The following is a 27,111-nucleotide window of genomic DNA, read 5'->3' as shown; positions in this document are numbered from 1 at the left end:
AAAGTGTGGTGAAATGTTCAGTTCAAGATTCTGGTAAAGATCTATATGTGTACCTAAATCCTACATATTTTTTTCTATATTGTTCAAATCTAAATTTTACTTAAAAAATAACAGAACATGGGATTTTCCTAATGTTACCATCTCTTTACTGCTGTTTGTTTCAAAGTGCATTTACTACATATTTTTTAAAGTATAACCCAGAGTATCTTTTACTGTGGCAGGCTGATGACAGATTGTTTGCCTGAGAATTTATTTTGTGTGAGCATTAGGATAAAATCAGAAATAATAGATTTAAATATAGTATAATCTGGGAGATACAATGATTATTGATTTTCTTGATCCTTAGCCCCTCACTTTTCAGATGTGTGCTGATTTGTAGTGGAGAGTAATAACCAACTTTTAGTGTTCTGAATATCTTTTCTTTTAGAGAATATTTGGAGAAGCTGCTGAAAAAAATTTATATCTCTCTCAGTTGATTATATTGGATACACTGGAAAAATGTCTTGCTGGGGTGAGTAAATCTATTCTTGAATAGGCAGGTTTTGTGCATTCAGTTTTGAGAATGATCTGATGTCCTGAAGCATAGGTGTGGACAAGGAGAAGAGTCATGGACTTTTTGTCTAAGACATGAAAATGAATTTTGTTAACAGAGCTGACTGGGTAGCATAGAGAAGTTTTCAAGAAAAAATTATATTCTCATCTTTTGTAAATTAAATAGATATTAAGATTACTTATAAAGTGTTAAGCTTGAGTCACATCTCTCTCTCTCTCAGGTTTTCTAGAAAAAATTTTGTGGAAAAGTCACTATTTCATGTAACTGATTTCTCCAGTTGGTTAGGCCTGTGGCATTGCTTAGCTGTCAAAGAATGTGATGTTAAAGACCAAGAGAATCTTGTTTCCCCCTGTGTGAATCTGATTTTATATTTTACTTTTCAAATCTATGTAAAAGAGAACTTAAAAAATTAAAACTATTACTATTACTGTGATAGATTCTACCTTAAGAACACTTGTTACGTAAATATGAACATATAAAATAGATATGTGGAGGAGTAGCTGAGTACAAAACAGTTGTTTTTCATGTTTCCTCTAAATAGTTATCTCAGAGTTTTCAACCATGACTTACTTAGAAATTTTTCAAGAATATTTCTGGTTATTTATTTATTTGGCTGCGTCGGGTCTTAGTTGCAGCATGCGGAATCTTCGTTGCGGTATGCAGGATCTTTCGTTGCGGTGCGCGGGCTCTTCATTGCGGCGTGCGGCCTTCTCTAGTTGTTGCAGGCGGGTTTCTCTCTAGTTGTTGCACACAGGCTTCTTTCTAGTTGTGGTGCGTGGGCTCCAGTATGCGCGGTCTCAGTAGTTGCGGCGTGCAGGCTCAGTATTTGTGGTGCACGGGCTTAGTTGCCCCTCAGCATGTGGGATCTTAGTTCCCCGACCAGGGATTGAACCTGTGTCTCCTGCCTTGGAAGGTGGATTCTTAACCACTGGACCACCAGGGAAGTCCCCAAGAATGTTTCTGTTGTATAAAGCATAGTGCTTCTATACTTAAGTAGCTTTAATTCTTCCTGGAAAATGGTAGGAGTTTACATAAATATATAAATTTAATACCTCCATTTTAAAGATCTGTCTATTCAATATGTATTGGGGTTAACTTATTTCTTCTGAGATTATAATCTCTCTTCCTTTGACCCATCTTTTGCTTTTATTCAGAATTGCTTCTCTCTTCCACATATGTTATAATTGTTCTTTATAGTAAAACTAGATGGGAAGGGACTTTGACATATGAGGACTGATCAATTGAGAACAGAGAGAACAAAGTGTTTAAAGAAGGAGTAGCGTAGGGAGTTGGAAAAGGGGTAGGGTAGGGAATTGGTAAAAATAATTACATTCACACAATGATATATTCTTAGGGAAGAGAAGTATAATATTTAAGACTATAGGCCACAAAACCTAAGCATAATATTTTAAATTCTTTTATTGACCCTCGTCCACATTCCAAAATTGTGCGACAGTGCTTATAAGTTTTCTTCTTAAATTGAGGACAAGCTAGTTCTGTTTTAGCTTTGTGCTATGTATTAATTTGTGATGGGCTGTTCATTTGTAAAATAGAGTGAAAGAGCAAAAAAGCTGTTAAATAGGATGATGGAATTTTGAAGGTGGACAGTTTTTCAACTTCTCTTGAATCAATTCTTTGTAGTGGTCTTATTACTTTGATTGTAGATGCCAGTATATCAGTGACACCCATGTTTGAATGGGGGTAGGCTGGTTTATTGCCTCTTCAGTTCTACATCTTTTCTCCATTAACATTTATAATTGAGAGGTAGTGGTAAAGGTATTTTGGATAATGATCACTGATATCATTGACCCCTGTTTAATTTGATACTCTTTGGAGATAGCTTAATTGAATCCCTACTAAGTGGGCATGGTACAGCTTTTATAATACATAAAATATATATTAGCTTGCTCTGCTCTATTGAAAATGTATAAATTTTTAAATTAAATTTATAATTAAAAATAATACTATTCATATTATTGAACAGCTGTGTTTTTCTGGATGGCCTTCAATGACTTTATGGTTGTGTCCTGATTTTCCTTTTTACTTATTTATTTATTTTATTTTTTATTAAAAATTTTTTTTTTTACAGTAGGTCCTTGTTGGTTATTGGTTTTCCTTTTTAGATCAAAGTAAGTTGAGACAGTTTAAGAACTGGGCCCTATAGTACATATTTATCATATTAGTAGTTGAACTAGCTAAATGAAAGTGAACAAATACTTATCAATATCATGATTAAAACCAAAATTTTATGAGTAAAATTTTGTAGAATTTGAGGAATCTTAAGTATTTTTGATCCTGTATATATGACCATTATTCAAAAGATTGAACACTTCTATAATTTTTATTTGTATATTAATTGGAGTTGGTTTCAACACCTGTATTGTCTGGTTAGCCTATAAATAAGAAAGAGCATTGTAACTCAAATTTTGCAGGTTTTTGTGATATCTGTTTATTTACTGTCCAAATATTTCAGTGTATTTGCATCTGAAAGCTTTTGGAATGCAATTACAGATTTGATCATAGCACACTTACAAAAATTTGTTCTTTGTCATTATGCTTGATATTATCAAAATTGTCCTTCATATAAGGATACTAAAGCCGTTAGGCAAAATACTGATGTGGAACAGTCTATTTTCACCTAAGGGTAGCTTATCCATTGGCTGTTTTGTTAATTGTAGAGATTTATTTTACAAAGTAGAAACCTCAGTGTTAACACCAAAGTTGTCAAACTTGGTGTCATTAACAGAGAGACCACCTGGCATTATGTACTTCTGATGTGATGTAATACAAACTGTAGTGAATTCTACCTAGTGTTTAACTTAAATCTAATCAGACTGTTATATTTAGATTCCAGCTTAACAGAAAATATAACAACTAGAAGAACAAGTTTCACCACTAAGACATAATCAGATCAATAATATACAACATTTTGTAAGGCAACTGGTCTATTTTCTTAAAAAAAGTCAGTGTTATGGAAAATAAAAATGATCTATATGGTGTGTGAGGGGAAAATAGTTTTAGGATAAAGAGACTAAAGGAATGTTACAATCATGCTGCAATCTGTGAACCTTTTTTGGATCCTGGTTGAATAAAACAAGAACAGCTATGAAAGACGTTTACGGGGCAGTTGGGGAAATTTGGATATGGTTTGGGTATTAGCTGATCTAAGGGAATTTTTTTTTTCTCCTTGGTGTGATGATTGCATTGAAGTTATATTGGAGAATTTTCTTATATTTTAGAGATGCCGAAGTAAGTTAGTAGTGAAGTAATGATGTTTGTAATTTACTTTGAAATGGTTAAACCAAAACAAAATTATTTGTAATAAGTAATATCTATCTGTTTTGGTCAGTCTGCCCAAAGGTAGATGTGATTGCTCACCCAGGAATTAATTTGGATGTTGAGACAGATGACACAGTGCACTCACCAGTGAATATGCGTAAAGTATATTTAGGACTCACAATAAGCTAGGGATTCCCAGGAAGGGAAGGGCTTATGTAGGGATTTGATGAACAGGGGAACAAGCAGAAATTGGGGTGCTGAGGAGGATGGATGGGGGTACCTGGACTTTTCTTGTGATTAAGAAGTGAAAGATGGAACCACCCTCTTTATTAAACTAATTGTAGATAGATAAAGCAAACATGATGAAATATTAACAATTGTGGAATCTAGGTGATGAGTATATGGGTGTTCGTTATTCTGTTTCATCTCTTATGTATGTTTGAAATTTTCCATAATAGAAAATATTTACACGTAAGTTTAAGAAAGTTTTAGAATTATGTGATTATTTCTATTTTAGCAACCAAAGGACACAATGAGGTTAGATGAAACGATGCTGGTCAAACAGTTGCTGCCAGAAATCTGCCATTTTCTTCACACTTGTCGTGAGGGAAACCAACATGCAGCTGAACTTCGGAATTCTGCCTCTGGGGTTTTATTTTCTCTCAGCTGCAACAACTTCAATGCAGTCTTTAGTCGAATTTCTACCAGGTTAGTGTGTAAATTTACATAGGAATGTTGTAAGTAATATAAAATTCGTCTACGTAAAAGTAAAAAGTTGACAGAAATGAGTTTAACCTGGGCTTCTGTTGAAATTTTATACATTGATTTCTTTGAAATTTTTATTTTGTAATGTTGTGTTATTGGTGGGTACACTTAAATGTGAGTACTATGATAAACTTGAAAGTCTAAATTTTAGGAAAAAAATGTCACCCATGACTGGGCTTTTTTTTTTTTTTTAAATACTATTGATATAAATTTTGGGTTTGGCTTTTTAACGTATTATTCCTTGTAATGAAATTAGTCAATCAGAATAATTGGTGAGTAGTCAGAATTCTAATGATCTTAACGCTCTGATCCTTATCACAAGCTCCTAAGTTATCAAAAAACAAAGCAAAACAAAAAAACCAAACCAGCAATGTGGAAGCACAAGGAAATGAGTAATTCTAGAAAGTGAACTGTATTTTAAGTGTATGAACTGTGAAATCTCCCATTTGTTGAGCATTTACAGCATGTGCTATGCTGTTTGATCTTCACAGTATCCCTGAAATGTAGGTGACACCCCATTTTATAGGTAAGCAAACTAATACTAAAGAAGTTAACAAGGTGCTGTGCCAAGTAACAGAGGACCCCAAACTTCGAAGTCGGGCTGGCTTCAGAGTCTGTCTGTTTTATTGTGCCTGGCTGCTTCCTGGTACTGCTATGTTAGCTGTATTTTGATGAAATCCTTTTTATAATATCCACTGCTGTGCTTTAAAATTGTATGATAAGTATAATTTAAGCTTTTATTGATGCTTAGAAATCATCATGTGATCATTCATTGTGATAATGCTAGAGATGGAGAAATGGGTATAGAACTGTAGCTGGTGGTAGCAGGTAACTCTGGATCTTAATTTCATGCAGATGATTTGCCTTTCTCATGCAAGTAGAGTCAAATGGGTCCCTAATTAAGACCAAGTAGGAAGTATAACATAAATCACCTAGTGATTCAGTGGATCAAAGACTAACGCAGAATGCTTAATGGCACCTGCATCTTTGGTTTGTCTGTGTTGTGTGAGGAGTGGACGTCCATTAGCTTAGTTCATTCTTATGTTGTTTTCCAACAGATGTGAATGAGAACATACATCATAGTTTGAGAATTTGTGCTGTGGTTTTTAGGCGGAATTGGCTAACTTCAAAATCCCACAGTCTTTTTAATAAAAAATGGCATTTCTTTGATGGTGATGCTGGGCAACAGTATTCTTCCAACCTCTCATCAGAATTGTGGTGCAAAGAAAATTAAAATTTTATCTAATGTTATAATATGACTGCTAATGTAGGGTAATGGCTATACAATAGAACAATGTCTTCATGAACTCTCTTGAGTGTTAACATCTCATATTCTGAGTAAATAGTACACTGGTTGAAGCAGCAAGGTAGCAAACACCTAGGTAATAGGATGCATTAAAATGATAAAAAACCAAACCAAACCCTTTCTTTGTTTAGGTGACTACTAGACCAGTCTTACTGTTTGAAATAATCTTACATTGAAGGTAGAAAATGATCAAAAGGGTAAAATGTTTTTTAGTCTATCCAAACATGAATTGCTTTAATAAAACACAGCAAATGTGCCACCTCTGAAAACTCTAAAAATCTTCTGGTCACCAAAGGTTTTATTTTGCAGCATTGGCACGTGTAAAACTAGACAACTTTTGGGTATTTCCTGAATCTAGTTCACTGTTTGCAGAGTAGAAGTTAAATGTCTCCAGAATAAGCCAGTTTCTTTAGCTTTCAGGGGACAGACTGCTCAGAAATGGGATCTATGAAATTCATGTTTCAGACAACTACACTTGCTGTTTCATTTAGTTGATGCCAGAAATAGGAGCTGATCTTATTAGAGGGTCACTTACTTAAAAGACCATTATGATGGTTTAATTGAGATGGGGTTATCCTGTGACACTGCTGTCGTAGCATTAGGTGACAAAATATGCAAGGAACTGGAATGGCAGTTCTTTCTGAAGATTGATTTTATACTTCGTATGTACTAGATGAATCAGTATCATGAAAATTTGTTGTGCTTGACCATTCTACCTGTCTATGGATGTTTCTCTTTTAGGATTAACATTAGCCTTTGATATTTCTGTCCTTTGCTTTTCTTTAAGGGAATAATATGAGTTATAGATCATAAGATAACTTTTTTATTCTGCTGAAGTGTACCATGTTCTGTGGCTCATAGTACTCTTTTATGTAGAGCATTAGCTGCTTTCTCCACAGAATTATTATACAATGCACTGGATCTAATTGTTTTGTAGTTGGAGGGTCCTGAAAAATACCTAATTTGACATATACCAGAAGCAGAAGACTCAATGACTTTGAAAGTTCTGTTTGATTCTTTTACAAATCTGCTGTTTTTTAAAAATGGTTTCTTATTGTTTTTAGTAGTTTAAAATTTCTTCTTATATGTCTAATTATTTAAAACATACTTATTATATATTCTCTTTAAGATTGTTAAATAATCTCATTTGTTTGTGTGTGCCAACTGTCATTCACAGTGAATTTTTTCTCTGTTTTGTAAACCTTTGATTGCAAATTTATCTTTAGTGCAGTCTGTATTTTCTTTAGGAATCTCTTGTAGCCTGGGACTGTGGGAGTATCCTAGTGATGGTTTTGCATTTGCTTTTGCCAAGTGCCCAGTTCTGGACCTATATTTTTGTTAATTTCTCAGCCCCAGATTGTATGGGTAGTACAGATGTGGGCCTCAAACCCTTGTAAGGTGACAGACAGCCCTGGGTGATTTTTTCCCCTACCCAAAGCTTAGGCAGAGCAGACAGACTTCTTGTGCTGGTAGATTTTCCCCCCTCCCTCTCTTTTCTCTATGTCTCTGTCTCTCTTTCAGTGTCTCTTTCTTCTTTTAAGGAAGTGCGTAGCTCTTTCTAGCCATGTTTTATGCAGGCCCCTGGTTCTACTCTCTGCATTATGAGGGTACAGGACTTTGTATCCAGTCCCGTGTGGATGTTTTTAGCCCCAGGCCCCTAGGTTAAGGAGAGACAAAAAATCTGACTCTCACCCTTCTTTTGTGGGCTAGATCATGCCTTCAAAACCATCTCTGGTTTTCAGTTTCCTTTCCATTTCTGGACTTGGGTGGGTACTTAGTGTTTGTTTTGCTTTATTTCTGTACATTTAAAATATCTTTTTGTTGTTGTTCAGTTTACCTAGTTTTTCTAGATGTTTTAGTGATAGGTTTTCCACTTCATTTCTTTTGCCAAGAATACCCTTTATTTGATTTCTCTGCCTTATAAATTCACAGAATGTTCCTTCCTTGTGGTAAAAACTGGACTATAAAACAACCACAGCCACTCACAAACAACCACAAGAGTTAGCTTTTCAAAAGTTGGTGTTGCTGATTTATTAAGTTGTGTTTCTTAAGGAGTCATATTCCATATTTTTAGGCTCTTTGCAGCAGCTGTGGAATTTGTAGCATGTAAATCAGTTTTGAGGACCTTCTCATTCCCAGTGTGAACTGCTAAGCTTTTCTCACCCTGATGATAAGAAGAACATTAGTGTAAGTGCTTAGAATAATTTTAATGTTAGCTATACATCTATGGGCTAAAGTGAGTGAAAGAGGAATTTGAGAAGGAAGAAATAGCATTGATTTCATTTTTAGCAACTGAAGGTTTAGTGTGATGATTAATGTCAATTTTAAATTATACTGAAATGGTTATACTTTGAGCTAATATTTTGAATAAGGTCATGTACTATTTGTGCTTTTTCACACATCTCTCTCTGCATTTATGAAAATTAGTAATTTCATTCTGTTGCTTACATTTTTGATATCTATTAATTGAAATAAGCAAGCTTCATTAGGAAGCACACACAATAGATTAGCAGTACCAACTTTGAAAAGCTGACCTCTGTGGTTGTTAGTGAAAAAAAAAGAAGAAAACTTTAACCTCTTTTATTTATTAAGCTTAAGTGAATTTCTTAGCAGTTTAAACATCTATATTTTTGTTAAGTGCTAAATTTTTCTACATTTTTGGTAACTTCATATTTAATAAGAGGGAAATTTGGAGTTTAGAAAGATTTTTGTCATTACAAGCTTAAGTTCTGTGAGAGAGGGACACTAATTAAATAATCACGTAAGCACACGTACAGACTGAAAAGCGCAGTGAATAAAGGCTTACTCATTTTTTTTAATACAAAGTAAATGTATCCTGTGAATGTAGATAAAATGTCATTCATGTTTCTGAAGTCTAGTTGATGTGAATAGAGGTTAATAAAATTTATCTTTTCTTAACTTATAATTTGAAATTTGAATTTTATATTATAGAAAAAATTTTAAAATACACATAGCAGAGAGAAAGTATTTCAAATACCATCTCTTACTGTGCTTCAGCAGTTATCAGCTTGCTGTGATTTTTTTTAAATAAAAATTCTGTATATTAAATTCTGTATATTTTACAACATGGTGATTTGATGTACATTGTGAAGTTTACTGGATTATCACGGTTTCTTTTGTCACAGCCCCTGAATTAGTTATGTTCCTTTAGATTTTCATAAAAAATTTATTCTCTTATTTTTATATGTGTATTTTCTCTTATAAACTCATCATTAGGGTGAGAAGAGTCTGTTGAATTCAGAATTTCAGACTATCCTAAGACTTCAGTTGATAAATTATTTTTGGTGTTTACTTTTCAGGTTACAGGAATTGACTGTTTGTTCAGAAGACAATGTTGATGTTCATGATATAGAATTGTTACAGTATATCAATGTGGATTGTGCAAAATTAAAACGACTCCTGAAGGGTAAGTTTAAATGTATGATATATCTGAAATTAATCACTGTGGGTGAAAAACCAGTATGTTGAATGTACTAATTATACTAATTGCGTTGAGCTAGAACATCAAAGTGGATTTTATAGTGCAAATGTCCTTGAGAAATGGACAGTAATACTTTATGGTTCAGTAATTTTTGAACCTTTGAAAACAATACGTTAGCAAAAATTAGTATCTTAAGTCTTGGCAATGGAAAGTTTTGTTCAACTACAATTTTTGCTTTTAATAAAGAGAATGTGAGGATGCTGTTATTTAATTTTTCTAGAATTTCACCTCTTGAGGGTAGCGAGTAGGTTATAGAAGTTATTTGTTTAGCTATTGGTAGTGCTAAAAGCAGATAGCTTAGCAGGATATAAAAGTTTCATTGCAGATGGAACCAGAAGATTGTGGTCTTACGATGAGAGGAGAAATTGAGTCGGGAATCTCATTTCTGACATTCTGTTTTCAATTCTGTTATGGACTTACTGACTGACTTTATAGCATTACAAAGTCTTTCACTCTTTCAGTGCTTAGTTTTGCTTCCTTGTAGAACATGTCAGTAGTAGTCACACATGGGAATGTTATAATGCATAAAATGTGTGTTTGTAAAGCTTTGGAAAGTGCTTTCTATGATTATGTTGATTGAAATAAACTATCAGAAGGAATTGAGAGAATTTTTGTGGTAAGCAGAAATGTGTTAATATAAATCAAATATCGTTGAGTATTATTAATAAACTGAGTATAAATACCTAAATTCATTTCACAAAAATTGTATTTTAATTTTATGTAATATTGGATCCTGGCTAATTTAAATGTGGAACCTTATAGTATATGATTCACACTCATTTTTATTTTACTTTGTATATTGATATAAGAATTGTCAATAATGTTTTTTAATGTCTGACCTAAAAGGAAATTTAGTTATACTAACTTTGAAACCCTCAACAGTTCTACAGTGTGTAGTTTTCAAAATACCATGTTTAGTTTTCTTAACATTTGCTTTAAACTCAACAACTATTCACCAGAGATGTAAAAAGGCTGTACCTATATAGATGAATACTATAAGGCTGTGTTCCAGCTATATTACCTTGTTCAGAATTTGTGATTTTAGATCATTACCATTATAAAACCAAGCAACAGTTAAATCACTTTTTAGTAACTTTAATAAAGGAAAAATGGATCATTTTAGCTATTATGTCAAGATACGGACAAGTGGGCAGCAATTATTTTAGATTATAATAAACTACCACTCAAGTCAGTTGAAATTTCAAGATTTTAATATTTATCATTAAACATTGAAAAGTTAAGGAAGTGAATGGTAATATTTAGAGATTTAATCTTTGTATAATATTTAAGAAATGTAAGTGGGGTTTTGTGATTTTTTTTTTTCATAACTGTTCAGTGACATTTGGGAAATCTAGTCCAGGGTGCCTGTGGATTTTGTTTGTTTGTTTAAAAGATCAGTTTTCTTAGAAATGTTTAATCCATAATAATTAATTGAGATGGTTCTCCATGCACAAATGAGAGAAACTAAGTGTGTGGATAAATTACTTTCTTTTTATTGTGGTAAATTATCCCCATTGAATGCAGCTTCCTTATGATCATAAATTTAGAGTTTATACTGATAAATGTGAAATATAAAGCTAATATTAGATAGACCAGCAAAAGATGGTTCTACATGATAATAATAATGGTGAAAGGAATGGAAACTTCCTGTAATATGGAATAGTAAAAGTAGTGATGTGTTTTAAATTCGATTCAGCAGCTTTTGTTGGGAAACTGTATGTAAGGAACCATGCTAAGTGCCGGGCTTACAAAGATTAATAAAGTATTGAATCTCTCCCTTTGGAGCTCATGGCCTGGTTTATGAGACAAATATATTATCAGATTATTTGCAAAGCAGTGTGGCAAAGCTAAATAGAGTGAGCATAAAGTGAGAGATTAAGTATCTATGGGTTTGGGGGTGGGAGATGTTAAGAGGAAAAGAGCAAGATATAGAGAGGTACAAGAGTAGGTCAGATCATATTAATAAAAACATAGTAACATTTGTTGCATTTTCAGTATATGCCAGATGTCACGCTGTGCTCTTCACGTGCTTTTTCTCATCAATACTCACAGTAACCCTGTGAAACAGATATTATTATTATCATCCCCTATATTGATGAGGAAACTGAGGCTTAAGTAACACTTACAAGGTCATACAGCTATTGAGTGGCAGGGTCACATCTGTGTGTCTCTAGAACCGAAGTACCTAACTGTTATTAGGTTATTAGGCTTTATTTTAGTGGCCATGGGAAGTGATGCAGAGGCTTTTGGGTGGAAATTACCTTGATCAGTATTTTATTTTAGATATGCCACTTTGCTTGAAATTTGCAGGATGATTTGATAGAAAGTTAAATGAACTTCTGGGACTTGGTTGTATAGTAACGTGAGGTAGAAATGATAGTGGAGGTCTGGATGGAATGGGGTAGGGTGGGGACCAATTAGATATGGTATTTAGGAAGTAGAATACATTGCATAGCTTTTGGTGATTAATTTAGGTGTGTGATGTTAAAGGGAAGTATCACCAAGTGTTACAGAGCAAGCTGGTTAAAGCAGAGAAGAAGGTGGCCAGGAAAATGATAAATTCAGTTTTAGATCTATTGAGTTTGAGGTATTGGTAGGGTATCCAGTCAGAAACTTGTAGAGCTGGAGTAATAAAATATTTATACATTGGAATTGAGAATAGACTACTGTGTATAACACATTTAAAGTGTTGAACATAGGTAAAGTTGATGAACATAGGAAGGCAAAAAGACTCAAGAGCACTGTAAAGTGTAATGCTTTTGTTTGGAAGTCAGAGGAGAGCAAGAGCAAAGAAGGTTGGAAGGGTATGTTTTAAAACTGACTTGGAGAGCAAGCTGCTCATTTCCAAGTCCAGGAAAAAAAGTGACTTTTAAAGGATTATTTAGACAATTTTATAACTTGTAGACTCACCTCTATCTTATAAAGATATTTATGTAATTGTATTAAGTACCTGCATCCCTTCATTAAAAGTCCATATGGGGAGTTCTCTGCCAAGAGACTGTTACCAGTAATATAGTTTATAGAAGGGTCATCTTTTCCAGATATAAATCTTTTTATAAATGTGGACAATACATTTACAGAAAAGGAAATTAAAATATCTAATATATTTATATGGAGAAGTGTTTAGTCTTATTTTAAAAATGCATTCTACTGCTTTGAACAATCAAATTAGCAGAATAAAAGAAATGAACACATTTAATGATGGCAAGGATGTGATAAGGGCACTTTCGTATGCTGCTTGGTGGGAGTGGCCTTTGGCCCAACCCTTCCGAAAATCAGGTTGGCAATATTTATCAAGAGCCTTAAAAATATTCATCTCTTTGGACAGCTCTTTTTCTAGGTATTTATGTGCCTTAAAGAAATAATCGGAATGTGGAAAAGACTTGGATATAAAAGTATTAATGTTACTTATAATAGTGCAGTATTGGAAATAATATGCAACAATTGGAAAATATTTAAATAACCAGTGACTTAAATATTCTGAAAGACATCAAAGCGTATTACTGAAAAGACTATGGCTTTGAAGCCCAATTCAATCATTTATTAGATCTGTAACCTCAGAAACACAGTTGGCTCATCTGTAATACCTGAAAGCATTAACATTTTGAAAGAATTAAATATATTAGATTGAAAATACCTGGCATGTTGTAATTGTTCAAGTAATAGTTATTATTGTATATAGAGCCATCAAATATATGTATGAGAAATTTTTAATGATATGGAAAAAGTTGGGGATATGATGTGAAAGGTTTGATATGAACAGGTTTTGTTCAGTTATGGTAAATGTATTTGTCTTATACATGCATAGGAAAAGGGAAGGGAGAAAATTCACCGAACTGTTAACTGTGATTGTCTCTGAATGGTAGAATCATAGATAATGTTTTAAATTTCCCTTAGATTGCTGTGTATTTTTTGAATTTTCTACAATGACCGTGTATTTTATCCAGTTTTTAAAAATGTAGTTATTATTAGAAACAAAACAAAGGGAAAAATTCACAACAACCTTTGAAGTTCAAGGTTCAGTTTGGTCTTTAGTGGACATAACCGGTGAGGTTTTGGCTTATACTAATTATCTTTACCTTTACATTGCTTATAAATAATACTGGAACAACAGTTTGTATATAAAAGGAAAGTTATTTTTACCAGTAGCTCTGAGTTGTATTTGTGTTAACTAATTAAACTAGAGTTAATTGTAAAACTTTTTTTTTTTTTCTCCAGAAACAGCATTTAAATTTAAAGCCCTAAAGAAAGTTGCACAATTAGCGGTTATAAATAGCCTGGAAAAAGTAAGTAATAACCTCTTTGATATTAAAGTTTTGTTAATTTTTGGTTATAAGTGTTGCTGTCTTCAGTATTTTGAATCAAGGAGTTGTGACTTGAGTGATAATTTCACATTAATTTTTAGGAAGACTGCATTGCAATATTCTTCCGAAGGAAATTAGAATTTTGTGATATGATTGGAGGCATATGTTATCTTATTTACTATATTAAGAAAATATGACATAAAAACATATGTTTTGTTATTTGTAGGCATTTTGGAACTGGGTAGAAAATTATCCAGATGAATTTACAAAGTTATACCAGATTCCACAGACTGATATGGCTGGTAAGGATAAGATTGGTTTTTTTTGTTTGTTTTTGTCTTTTAAACTCTTACTTATGAGGTAAAAACCTATCATTTTCCAAGTTATTTTGTGATTATGGTGCTTTTAATCTTTTCAACTTGTGTCAAATAGGGAATATTATTTTTTTCTTATATTCTAAATTAGCCTCAACCTTTTTCCTTTGAGCAAGTGGATAAGGAAGTTTGAAATGAAGCTTTGATCTTTAATTAGAGTTGTAGATTGGATACTGATGGCTCTTTGGTGTAGAGAAGCACCTTTTTTCTGTGTGTGCTCTGAGGCTTTAGTTTGTATTTAGAGAGATGTGTGTAAAGTAGGAATATCCCCACTTGGAATTCTCAAGACACAACTGCAAGAAGGAGAATAGACTCCTGGAGAGCTTTGGTAATTCCCTTTGAGAAGCTATTCAGTCTTCGTTTCTTGGATACATCACACTTTGCATAAGGCCCTGCACATTGAGACTAAATACAAGTCTGGCTATTCTAAAATTTGGACTTTGCTAGGATGGATCAAGATAGCTGTTCTAATACATAGACAATATAACCTCTTCTAATACATAGACCATATAACTTTGCTTGAATTGAATGAATTTGCTGAGTTAAATGAACTTCCAAGTTTATCTTTTAAAAATGTGGCCTTTGGGTTTTTGGATAGCACCAGCTTTTAATTTAATGCCAGAGATTTTCTTCTCATCTAATTATATCATTTAATATTTATATTTTTCACATAGAGTGTGCAGAAAAACTCTTTGACCTAGTGGATGGTTTTGCTGAAAGCACCAAACGTAAAGCAGCAGTTTGGCCACTACAAATCATTCTCCTTATCTTGTGTCCAGAAATAATCCAGGATATATCCAAGGATGTGGTTGATGAAAACAACATGAATAAGGTGAGGAGGGCAAAGTTGTTTCCATCATGTCCAGATGTGAAGCAGTTTTTGTTTTTTTGTTTTTTTTAAAATTTGGCCACACTGTGCGGCCTGCAGGATCTTAGTTCCCCAACCGGGGTCGAATCCAGGCCCGGCAGTGAAAGCACTGAGTCCTAACCACTGGACCGCCAGGGAATTCCCATGAAGCAATTTATTTTACTCAAGGTGTATATTACTTTAAGCTTAGCGTTCTGTAAGCATGATATTTCAGGTGACCATTTCTAGTTGCATCATTGTAGGTTTTTTTGTTTCCTGTCCTTAGCAGAGACATACTTGGACGTAGATTTAGTTGGAGGAAAAATATGATATCAGTGATAACAGTCATTGATTAATCCTGTAGTTGCATTCTTTTACCAGAAAGGACAGTATTAAACATAGTTTTTCATAAATTTATTTATTTATTTAATTTATTTATTTGGCTGCGTTGGGTCTTCGTTCCTGCACGTGGGCTTGCTCTAGTTGCGGTGAGCAGGGGCTACTCTTCGTTACGGTGTGTGGGCTTCTCATTGCGATGGCTTCTCTTGTTGCGGAACATGGGCTCTAGGTGCACGGGCTTCAGTAGTTGCGGCACGCAGCCTCAGTAGTTGTGGCTCGTGGGCTCTAGAGCACAGGCTCAATAGTTGCGGTGCATGGGCTTAGTTGCTCCGTGGCATGTGGGATCTTCCCGGACCAGGGCTCGACCTGTGTCCCCTGCATTGTCAGGTGGATTCTTAGCCACTGCACCACCAGGGAAGTCCCTAAGCGTAGTTTTTTGTTTGTTTGTTTGTTTTGTAACATCTTTATTGGAGTATAATTGCTTTACAGTGGTGTGTTAGTTTCTGCTTTATAACAAAGTGAATCAGTTATACATATACATGTATCTCCACATCTCTTCCCTTTTGCGTCTCCCTCCCTCCCACCCTCCCTATCCCACCCCTCTAGGCGGTCACAAAGCACCGAGCTGATTTCCCTGTGCTATGTGGCTGCTTCCCACTAGCTATCTATTTTACATTTGGTAGTGTATATATGTCCATGCCACTCTCTCACTTTGTGCCAGCTTACCCTTCCCCCTCCCCATATCCTCAAGTCCATTCTCTAGTAGGTCTGCGTCTTTATTCCCGTCTTGCCCCTAGGTTCTTATGACCATTTTTTTTGTTTGTTTTTTAGACTCCATATATATGTGTTAGCATACGGTATTTGTTTTTCTCTTTCTGACTTAGTTGACTCTGTATGTCAGACTCTAGGTCCATCCACCTCATTACAAATAACTCAATTTCATTTCTTTTTATGGCTGAGTAATATTCCATTGTATATATGTGCCACATCTTCTTTATCCATTCATCTGTTGATGGACACTTCGGTTGCTTCCATGTCCTGGCTATTGTAAATAGAGCTGCAGTGAACATTGTGGTACATGACTCTTCTTGAGTTATGGTTTTCTCAGGGTATATGCCCAGTAGTGGGATTGATGGGTCGTATGATAGTTCTATTTTTAGTTTTTTAAGGAACCTCCATACTGTTCTCCATAGTGGCAGTATCAATTTACATTCCCACCAACAGTGTATGAGGGTTCCCTTTTCTCCACACCCTCTCCAGCATTTACTGTTTGTAGATTTTTTGATGATGGCCATTCTGACCGGTGTGAGGTGATACCTCATTGTAGTTTTGACTTGCATTTCTCTAATGATTAATGATGTTGAGCATTCTTTCATGTGTTTGTTGGCAATCTGTATATGTTCTCTGGAGAAATGTCTGTTTAGGTCTTCTGCCCATTTTTGGATTGGGTTGTTCGTTTCTTTAATATTGAGTTGCATGAGCTGCTTGTAAATTTTGGCGATTAATCCTTTGTCAGTTGCTTCATTTGCAAATATTTTCTCCCATTCTGTGGGTTGTCTTTTTGTCTTGTTTATGGTTTCCTTTGCTGTGCAAAAGGTTTTAAGTTTCATTAGGTCCCATTTCTTTATTTTTGTTTTTATTTCCATTTCTCTGAGAGGTGGGTCAAAAGGGATCTTGCTGTGATTTATGTCATAGAGTGTTCTGCCTATGTTTTCCTCAAAGAGTTTGATAGTGTCTGGCCTTACATTTAGGTCTTTGATCCATTTTGAGTTTATTTTTGTGTATGGTGTTAGGGAGTGTTCTAATTTTATTCTTTTACATGTAGCTGTCCAGTTTTCCCAGCACCACTTTTTGAAGAGGCTGTCTTTGCTCCACTGTGTATTCTTGCCTCCTTTATCAAAGGTAGGGTGACCATATGTGCGTGGGTTTATCTCTGGGCTTTCTATCCTGTTCCATTGATCTATATTTCTGTTTTTGTGCCAGCACCATACTGTCTTGATTACTGTAGCTTTGTAGTGTAGTCTGAAGTCAGGGAGCCTGATTCCTCCAGCTCCATTTTTTTTCTCAAGATTGCTTTGGCTATTTGGGGTCTTTTGTTTTTCCGTACAAATTGTCAAATTTTTGGTCTAGTTCTGTGAAAAATGCCAGTGGTAGTTTGATAGGGATTGCAGTGAATCTGTAGATTGCTTTGGGTAGTATAGTCATTTTCACAGTGTTGATTCTTCCAATCCAAGAACATGGTATATCTCTCCATCTGTTTGTATCATCTTTAATTTCTTTCATCAGTGTCTTATAATTTTCTGCATACAGATCTTTTGTTCCTTAGGTAGGTTTATTCCTAGATATTTTATTCTTTTTGTGGCAGTGGTAAATGGGAGTGTTTCCTTAATTTCTCTTTCAGATTTTTCATCCTTAGTGTATAGGAATGCCAGAGATTTCTGTGCATTAATTTTGTATCCTGCAACTTTACCATATTCATTGATTAGCTCTAGTAGTTTTCTGTTAGCATCTTTAGGATTCTCTATGTATAGTAAGTCATCTGCAAACAGTGACAGCTTTACTTCTTTTCCGATTTGGATTCCTTTTATTTCTTTTTCTTCTCTGACTGCTGTGGTTAAAACTTCCAAAACTATGTTGAATAATAGTGATGAGAGTGGGCAACCTTGTCTTGTTCCTGATCTTAGGGGAAAGGTTTCAGTTTTTCACCATTGAGGACGATGTTGACTGTGTGTTTGTCATATATGGCCTTTATTATGTTGAGGTAAGTTCCCTATATTCCTACTTTCTTGAGGGTTTTTATCATAAATGGTGTTGAATTTTGTCGAAAGCTTTCTCTGCATCTATTGAGATGATCATATGGTTCTTCTCCTTTTTCTCCTTGTGTGTATTGAAGAATCTTTGCATCCCTGGGATAAATCCCACTTGATCATGGTGTATGATCCTTTTAATGTGTTGTTGGATTCTGTTTGCTAGTATTTTGTTGCAGAGTTTTGCATCTGTATTCATCAGTGATATTGATCTGTAATTTTCTTTTTTTGTGGTATCTTTGTCTGGTTTTGGTATCAGCGTGATGGTGGGCTCATAGAATGGGTTTGGGAGTGTTCCTTCCACTGCAATTTTTGGGAAGAGTTTGAGAAGGATGGGTGTTAGCTCTTCTCTAAATGTTTGATAGAATTCACCTGTGAAGCCATCTGGTCCTGGACTTTTGTTTGTTGGAAGATTTTTAATCACAGTTTCAATATCATTACTTGTGACTGGTGTGTTCATATTTTCTGTTTCTTCCTGGTTCAGTCTTGGAAGGTTATACCTTTCTAAGAATTTGTCCATTTCTTCCAGGTTGTCTACTTTATTGGCATAGAGTTGCTTGTAGTAGTCTCTTAGGATGCTTTGTATTTCTGAGGTGTCTGTTGTAACTTCTCCTTTTTCATTTCTAATTTCATTGATTTGAGACCTCTCCCTCTTTTTCTCGATGAGTCTGACCAATGATTTATCAATTTTGTTAATCTGCTCAAAGAACCAGCTTTTAGTTTTATTGATCTTTGCATTTGTTTTCTTTGTTTCTATTTCATTTATTTCTGCTCTGATCTTTATGATTTCTTTCCTTCTGCTAACTTTGGGTTTTGTTTGTTCTTCTTTCTCTAGTTCCTTTAGGTGTAAGGTTAGATTGTTTATTTGAGATTTTTCTTGTTTCTTGAGGTAGGCTTGTATAGCTATAAACTTCCCTCTTAGAACTGCTTTTGCTGCATCCCATAGGTTTTGGATCGTCGTGTATTCATTGTCATTTTTCTCTAGGTATTTTTTGATTTCCTCTTTGATTTCTTCAGTGATCCCTTGGTTATTTACTGACGTATTGTTTAGCCTCCATGTGTTTGTGTTCTTTACGTTTTTCTCCCTGTAATTCATTTCTAATCTCCTAGCGTTGTGGTCAGAAAAGATGTTTGATATGATTTCAATTTTGTTAAATTTACTGAGGCTTGATTTGTGACTCAAGATGTGATCTATCCTGGAGAATGTTCCATGCGCACTTGAGAAGAAAGTGTAATCTGCTGTTTTTGGATGGAATGTCCTATAAATATCAATTAAATCTATCTGGTCTATTGTGTCATTTAAAGCTTCTGTTTCCTTATTTATTTTCATTTTGGTTGATCTGTCCACTGGTGTAAGTGAGGTGTTAAAGTCCATCACTATTACTGTGTTAGTGTCGATTTCCTCTTTTATAGCTGTTAGCAGTTGCCTTATGTATTGAGGTGCTCCGATGTTGGGGGCATATATATTTATAATTGTTATATCTTCTTCTTGGATTGATTCCTTGATCATTATGTAGTGTCCTTCCTTGTCTCTTGTAACATTCTTTATTTTAAAGTCTAGTTTATCTGATATGAGTATTGCTACTCCAGCTTTCTTTTGATTTCCATTTGCATGGAATATCTTTTTCCATCCCCTCACTTTCAGTGTGTATGTGTCCCTAGGTCTGAAGTGGGTCTCTTGTAGACAGCATATATATGGGTCTTGTTTTTGTATCCATTGAGCCTTCCTGTGTCTTTTGGTTGGAGCATTTAATCCATTCATGTGTAAGGTAATTATTGATATGTATGTTCCTATGACCATTTTCTTAATTGTTTTGGGTTTGTTTTTGTAGGTCCTTTTCTTCTGTTTCCCACTTAGAGAAGTTCCTTTAGCATTTGTTGTACAGCTGGTTTGGTGGTGCTGAATTCTCTTAGCTTTTGCTTGTCTGTAAAGCTTTTGATTTCTCCATCAAACCTGAATGAGATCCTTGCTGGGTAGTCTTGGTTGTAGGTTCTTCCCTTTCATCACTTTAAGTATATCATGCCACTCCCTTCTGGCTTGTAGAGTTTCTGCTGAGAAATCAGCTGTTAACTTTATGGGAGTTCCCTTGTATGTTATTTGTTGTTTTTCCCTTGCTGCTTTCAGTAATTTTTCTTTGTGTTTAATTTTTGCCAGTTTGATTACTATGTGTCTTGGTGTGTTTCTACTTGGGTTTATCCTGTATGGGACTCATTGCGCTTCCTGGACTTGGGTGGCTATTTCCTTTCCCATGTTAGGGAAGTTTTCAACTATAATCTCTTCAAATATTTTCTCTTGTCCTTTCTGTCTCTCTTCTCCTTCTGGGACCCCTGTAATGCGAATGTTGTGTTTAATGTTGTCCCAGAGGTCTCTTAGGCTGTCTTCATTTCTTTTCATTCTTTTTTCTGTATCCTGTTCCACAGCAGTGAATTCCAGCATTCTGTCTTCCAGGTCACTTATCCGTTCTTCTGCCACAGTTATTCTGCTATTGATTACTTGTAGTATATTTTTTATTTCAGTTATTGTATTGTTCATCTCTGTTTGTTTGTTCTTTAATTCTTCTAGGTGTTTGTTAAACATTTCTTGCATCTTTTCGATCTTTGCCTCCATTGTTTTTCCGAGGTCCTGGATCATCTTCACTATCATTATTCTGAATTCTTTTTCTGGAAGGTTGCCTATCTCCACTTCATTTAGCTGTTTTTCTGGGGTTTTATCTTGTTCTTTCATCTGGTACCTAGCCCTCTGCCTTTTCATCTTGTCCTTCTGTGAATGTGGTTTTTGTTCCACAGGCTGTCAGACTGTAGTTCTTCTTCCTTTTGCTGTCTGCCCTCTGGTGGATGAGGCTTTCTAAGAGGCTTGTGTAAGTTTCCTGATGGGAGGGACTGGTGGTGGGTAGAGCTTAATGGGACTTTTTGTTTATTAGGAGCAGTAATCCATTATTTTCAGTTGGTTGTAAATATTTTTTCCAGACCATCATTTCTTTTGACTATATTATCTTTTTTGGCAGAAATATTTGAAGTGTACAACGAATATAACAATGACCCGTACTCATATTAACATTATGATATATTGCTTATCTTTTTTCTATTTACATATGATTTTAAAAATTGAACAAATAATAGTTGCATAAATTCTCCTTTAATTCCAGATAAAGCTCAAGTCCCCTTTGATTCCACTAATTCCATTTTCTTTCCTTTTTCCCTGGGAACAGCCACTGTCAAGGGTTGGTATATATCCTTCTAGTCTACTTTTAAAAATTTTTATGAGACAGAGAGATTGGGATCAAGATCTAGTTCAGTGCTTCTCAGAGTGTGGTCTTAAGAGCAGCAGCATCAGCATCACCTGGAAACTTGTTAGAAATGCAAATTGTTAGATCCCCACTCTAGGTCTGCTGAAACAGAAGCTCTAGGGGTGGGGTACAGCTAGCAACCTGTTTTCAGCAAACCCTCTAAGCGATTGTTGTGCACACTAAAGTTTAATAACCATTGTTCATTTTGTTATGAAACAATAACTCCCCATATTCCCCTCCTGCTAGCCCCTGACAGCCACCATTCTACTTTCTGTCTCAATGAATTTGACTACTCTAGATACCTCATATAAGTGGAAATATAGAGTGTTTGTCTTTTTGTGGCTGTCTTATTTCACTTAGCATAATGTCCTCAAGGTTCATCCACCTTGTAACATGCGTCAGAATTTCCTTTCTTTAAGGCTGAGTGATATTCCATTGAATGTATATACTATATTTTGTTTATCCAATTTCATTTGTCCCTGGACTTTTGGGTTGCTTCCACCTTTTAGCTATTACAAATAATACTGCTGTGAACATGGGTATACAGATATCTCTTTGAGACTCTGCTTTCAATTCTTTTATATATATACACAGAAGTGGTATGGTTGGATTGTATGTAAATTCTATTTTTAATTTTTTGAGGAAGTTTTGTCTCCTTTAAGGTTACTTTTGACAGTTTATTCTTTGCTAGGAAATATATTTTTCAATTTTATCAGCAAGGAGTTATGTATATCTGTATCTACATATTTTATTTATAATATAGAAATATATAGACACAATGTTTATTTATAATATTTATATATTCTCTTCTAATTATTTTCCTCAATATCCATGTTTATAACTCTTTCCTCATTTCTAATATGTCTCATGTTTCTTCATTCATGTTTACTAGGGTTTATCTATTCTATTGGTCTTTAAAACCTGGCTTTTTTTTTTTTTTTTGGTTGCATTGGGTCGTTGTTGCTGTGCGTGGGCCTTCTCTAGTTGCGGTGAGCGGGGGCTACTCTTCGTTGTGATGTGCAAGCTTCTCATTGCAGTGGCTTTTCTTGTTGCGAAGCATGGGCTCTAGGTGTGCGGGCTTCAGTAGTTGTGGCACATGGGCTTAGTTGTTCCGCGGCATGTGGGATCTTCCTGGACCAGGGCTCAAATCCATGTCCCCTGCATTGGCAGGCGGATTCTTAACCACTGCGCCACCAGGGAAGCCCAAAACCTGGCATTTTGACTTTATATTTTCTAACATTTATTTTCTGAGGTAATGGTTTAGTTCATCTATTTGCAATTTTTTAAAAAACTGTAGAAGTATCTGGAAGGCTTTGGATTTTACTTTTTAGCAGCAGTCTTGGTTTTCAGATGAAGTTTCCTCAATTTTAGTAATTATCAATTTCTAATTTCTGTTACTTAATGATGCCATATTCGACTTAGAGGAATGTTTTATAGTTTCTAAATTGTTCATTTTTCGTGATTAAAAAAAATTAATTGTGGTACATATTTGTTTAAAAAGGTGTTTCATGGTCATCAGAGTAGAATGTGTATAATTTTAATAGGACACAGAATTTAATGCAAATCTTTAATACTACTCTTAGAACTACCCTGTAGGTGGCTTGAGATAGTATGCTGTGAGAAATGCTTGGTTTAGCTGGCTGGGCTCCCACAGGTAGCCAATTGACTTTGGCGGTGTGGCAGAACTCCTTCCAGGCTTTGGTAATCATGCGTAGTGCTTTATTATAAAGCAAGCAAGGCAACAAACAACAAACAAATAGAACCCTAAACAGATCGGATCAGGCTTTCATTTACACCAATCCTAGACTGCAGACTGTGTATGGAAAGCAGTTCTATTTTTCAGTATCTAAATTTTATTATTATTTTTAGTTGTATTACTATCTTACTGTATTAGGGTAGGTAGTATAATGGCTCAACCAAATAGAACTTTATTATACTTAATGAAATAGTATTGAGCAGCCGAACTGAGTAGCTCTGCAGGACAGTCTTCCTCTTTGTGGTTTCTTAGGACCTTGGCCAGCAACGACTGCCATTTTGCATACATGGCTTCTGTGGGAGTTGTTTCCATTCTGCGAGCCAGAGGGAAAAATATAACATAGAAAAAAAGCATGCTGAGGATTTTTATGGGTCAGGCCCTTAAATAGCATGCATCTCTTTCATTCACATTTCATTAGTTGAACTCAGTCATATAGCCACATTTAACTGCAAGAGAGGCTGAGAAATATGGCTATATCTCCAGGAACAAGAGGTGAACATGGGAACCAAGGAATAAAGGAGCTAGAGGAGAGATCAGCAGTCAAGGATGGCTTAAGACTGCTGTCTCCCTAGAATTCCCAGTTATTTCTTTTTAAAATAAATAAATAAATAATATATATATTTGGCTGTGTTGGGTCTTTGTTGCTGCGTGCGGGCTTTCTCTAGTTGCAGCGAGTCGGGGCTGCTCTTCATTGCGGCGCGTGGGGTTCTCATTGCGGTGGCTTCTCTTGTTGCGGAGCACTGGCTCTAGGCGCACGTGGGCTCAGTAGTTGTGGCTCACAGGTTTAGTTGCTCCGTGGCATGTGAGATCTTCCCAGACCAGGGATCGAACCCATGTTCCCTGCATTGGCAGGCGGATTCTTAACCACTGTGCCACCAGGGAAGTCCCCGTTATTCCTTTATGGACAAAAAGTTATTTATCAAGAGTACCTGTTTACTAGGATAATAATACAGGCTATGTGTGCTGTAAGGATTCAGATGAAGCTTGGATAGTTAGGAAGGTTTTATGGAAGAGTGTGGAACCTTAGTTGAACCTGAAACAAGAAAGGAATTTAGATTAGAGAAAGAAAGTGAGTGTTGTTCAAGCCAGGGTAATCAAGAAAATGGATATAAAAATGTTGAAGGTATGTTCAGAAAAGTTAGCTAGAGAGTGGAAGGTTCACACAGGCAGTTACAAGAAGTGAAGATGAAGAGCAGATGTGAGTAATCTGGAAGACATTGTGAGCCAGTTTGGATTTAAACTTTATTCTTTAGGCAACTAGTAGAAGTCTAAAGATTAGTGTTAGAGGTGAGATATGCAGAATAGTGTTTGAGACTGATCAAAAGGAAGTCCAAAGTGGGAGTTGGTTCAGAGGAAATATGAGTTTAGCTTTTAAATTTTTATTTACTTATTTATGTTGTGGTGAAGTAGCAAAAATTTTACCCTTTTAACTGTTTTTAAGTGTACAGTTCAGTGGTGTTGAGTACACTCACAGTGTTTTTGTGTTGTTGAGTTGTAGGAGTTCTTTAAATATTGCGGATATTAATCCCTTTTCAGATATATGATTTGCAAATATTTTCTTTCATTCTGTGGATTGTCATTTCACCTCAATAATGTCCTTTGATACACAAAAGCTTTTTAATTTTGATGAAGTCCAGTTTATTTTTTGTTGCTTGTGCTTTTTCTGGTATCATATCAAGAAATCATTGCCAAATTCGGTGTTGTAAAGATTGTCTTGTATATTCTCTTATAGGATTTTATAGCTTTAGTTGTTTAGATCTTTGATCCATTTTGAGTTCATTTTTGTATATAGAGTAAGGGAAGGATCTGACTTCATTCTTTTGCATGTGGACATCCAGTTTTTCCAGCTCTCTTTGTTGAAAAAAACTGTACTTTCTCCACTGAATTTGATCATATATTTGAGGATATCTTTATGCACTTTCTCTTCTATTGCAGTGGTCTATATGTCTGTCTTTATACCAGTATCACAGAGTTTTGATTACTGTAGCTTTGTAGTAAGTTTTGAAATCAGGAAGTTTGAGTCTTCCAACTTTGTTCTTCTTTTTCAAGATTGTTTTGGCTTTTTGGCTTCCTTTGAAATACCATATGAATTTTTGGATGGGTTTTTCTGTTTCTGCAAAAAACACTATTGGGGTTTTGATAAGGACTACATTGAATCTGTAGAGTGCTTTGGATAGTATTGCCATCTTAACAGTGTTAAGTTTCCAATCCTTGAACATGGGATGTGCTTTCATTTATATCTTCTTTGATTTCTTTCAGCACTGTTTTATAGCTTTCATTGTGCAAGTCTTTCATCTCTTTGGTTAATTCCTAAGTATTTTATTCTTTTTGATGCTTTCATAAGTGGAATTGTTTTCTTAATTTTCTTTTTAAATTTTTCATTGCTGGTGTATAGAAATGCAGTTGACTTTTGTGTGTTGATTTTGTATCCTACAACTTTGCTGAATTTGTTTATTAGCTCTAACAGGCTTTTTGTGTGTTTGTGTGTTATCTTCAAGGTTTTCTACAATAGATCATGTCATCTGAGAACAGAGATAACTTCTTCCTTTCCAGTTTGGATGACTTTTATTTCTTTTTCTTTTCTCATTTCCTTTTCTTTTTCTAATTGCTCTGCATAGAACTTCCACTAGTATGTTTAATAGAAGTGGCAAAAGCAGGCGTCCATATCTTGTTCCTAATATTAGACCAATAGCTTTCAGTTGTTCACCATTAAGTATGATGTTCGCTATGGGTTGTTCATGTATAGCTTTTATCATGTTGAGGAAGCTTACTCAGTGTTTCTGTCGTTGGAGGGTGTTGAATTTTGCCAAATGCTTTTTCTGCATCAATGGTGATGATTTTTTTCCCTTCATTTTATTTATGTGATGTATTATGTTGATTGATTTTGTTGTTGAACCATTCATGTCCTCTAGGAATAAATCCCACTTGGTCATAGTATATAATCCTTTTACTGTACTGCTGGATTTGGTTTGCTAATTCATGTTGAGGATTCTTTCATAGATATTCTTAAGGGAAATTTGTCCATAGTTTTCTTGCAGTGTTTTTGTCTGGCCTTCATATTAGAGTATTGCTAGCCTCATGGGATGAGTTAGGAAGTGTTCCTTCTCCTTTAATTTTCCGGAAGTGTTTGAGAAGGACTGGTGTTAATTCTTCTTTAAATACTTGATAGAGTATTCACCAGTGAAGCTGTCTGATCCTGGGCTTTTTCTTTGTAGGGAGGTTTTTTATTACTGATTTCATCTCCTTGCTAGTTATAGTTCTATTTAGATTTTCTGTTTCTTAATGAGCCAGTGTTGGTAGATTGTGTGTTTCTAGGAATTTGCCCATTTGTCTGGATTATCCTGTTTGTTGGTGTATAATTTTTCATAGTGTAATAATCTTTATTTCTGTAAAAACAGTAATGTCCTCATTTTCAATTCTGATCTTTAGTAATTTGAGTCTTCTTTTTTTCTTAATTTAGCTAAAGGTTTGTAAATTTCTTGACCTTTGCAAAGAGCCAACTTTTGATTTTGTTGATTTTTTCCCCTGTTTTTCTATTCTCTATTTCATATTGATTTGAGAACTTTCTTCTTTTTTAATGTAAGAGTTTCCAGCTATAAAATTTCCACTTAGCACTGTTTTCTTTAATTATTTGGTGTGTTGTATTTTTACTTTGATTTGTCTCAAGATATTTTCTAATTTTCCTTGTGGTTTTTTTCTTTGACCAAGGGTGGTGTTTAATTTTTACACATTTGTGAATTTTCCAGTTTTCCTTCTGCTGTTGATTTCTAGTTTCATTTCATTGTGATCAGAAAGATTATATGTATTATTTTAATCTCTTTAAATTTATTAAGACTTGTGGCCTAACATATGGTCCATCCTGGAAATTGTTGCTTGTGTGTTTGAGAAGAATGTATATTCTGCTGCTGTTGCATGAGTTTAGCTTTTGGCAGGTTATATTTGAGAAGGTGTGTAAGTATAGATGTATTATTTTCAGTTAGGAGTAAGGCCAA

General features: G+C 34.9%; 1 protein-coding gene across 6 annotated transcripts in view; it reads left to right on the top strand.

Moving 5' to 3' along the window:
• Positions 1–27,111, top strand: part of NF1 (neurofibromin 1) — a 251,530-nt gene that overhangs the window by 57,569 nt on the left and 166,850 nt on the right. For 5 of the 6 annotated variants that reach the window (XM_059996363.1, XM_059996364.1, XM_059996365.1 and 2 more), the window contains exons 3-8: positions 428–511; positions 4,350–4,540; positions 9,224–9,330; positions 13,624–13,691; positions 13,936–14,011; positions 14,758–14,915. In XM_059996363.1, the coding sequence (XP_059852346.1) occupies positions 428–511; positions 4,350–4,540; positions 9,224–9,330; positions 13,624–13,691; positions 13,936–14,011; positions 14,758–14,915 (684 nt within the window). Of the gene's footprint in view, positions 1–427; positions 512–4,349; positions 4,541–7,977; positions 8,091–9,223; positions 9,331–13,623; positions 13,692–13,935; positions 14,012–14,757; positions 14,916–27,111 lie in introns of those variants that run through there. The other variant, XM_059996366.1, reaches the window with a different exon arrangement.

This window comes from Delphinus delphis, chromosome 19 (genome assembly GCF_949987515.2).
Source record: "Delphinus delphis chromosome 19, mDelDel1.2, whole genome shotgun sequence".
NCBI lineage: Eukaryota > Metazoa > Chordata > Mammalia > Artiodactyla > Delphinidae > Delphinus > Delphinus delphis.
This window is presented reverse-complemented; position numbering and strand designations above follow the sequence as displayed.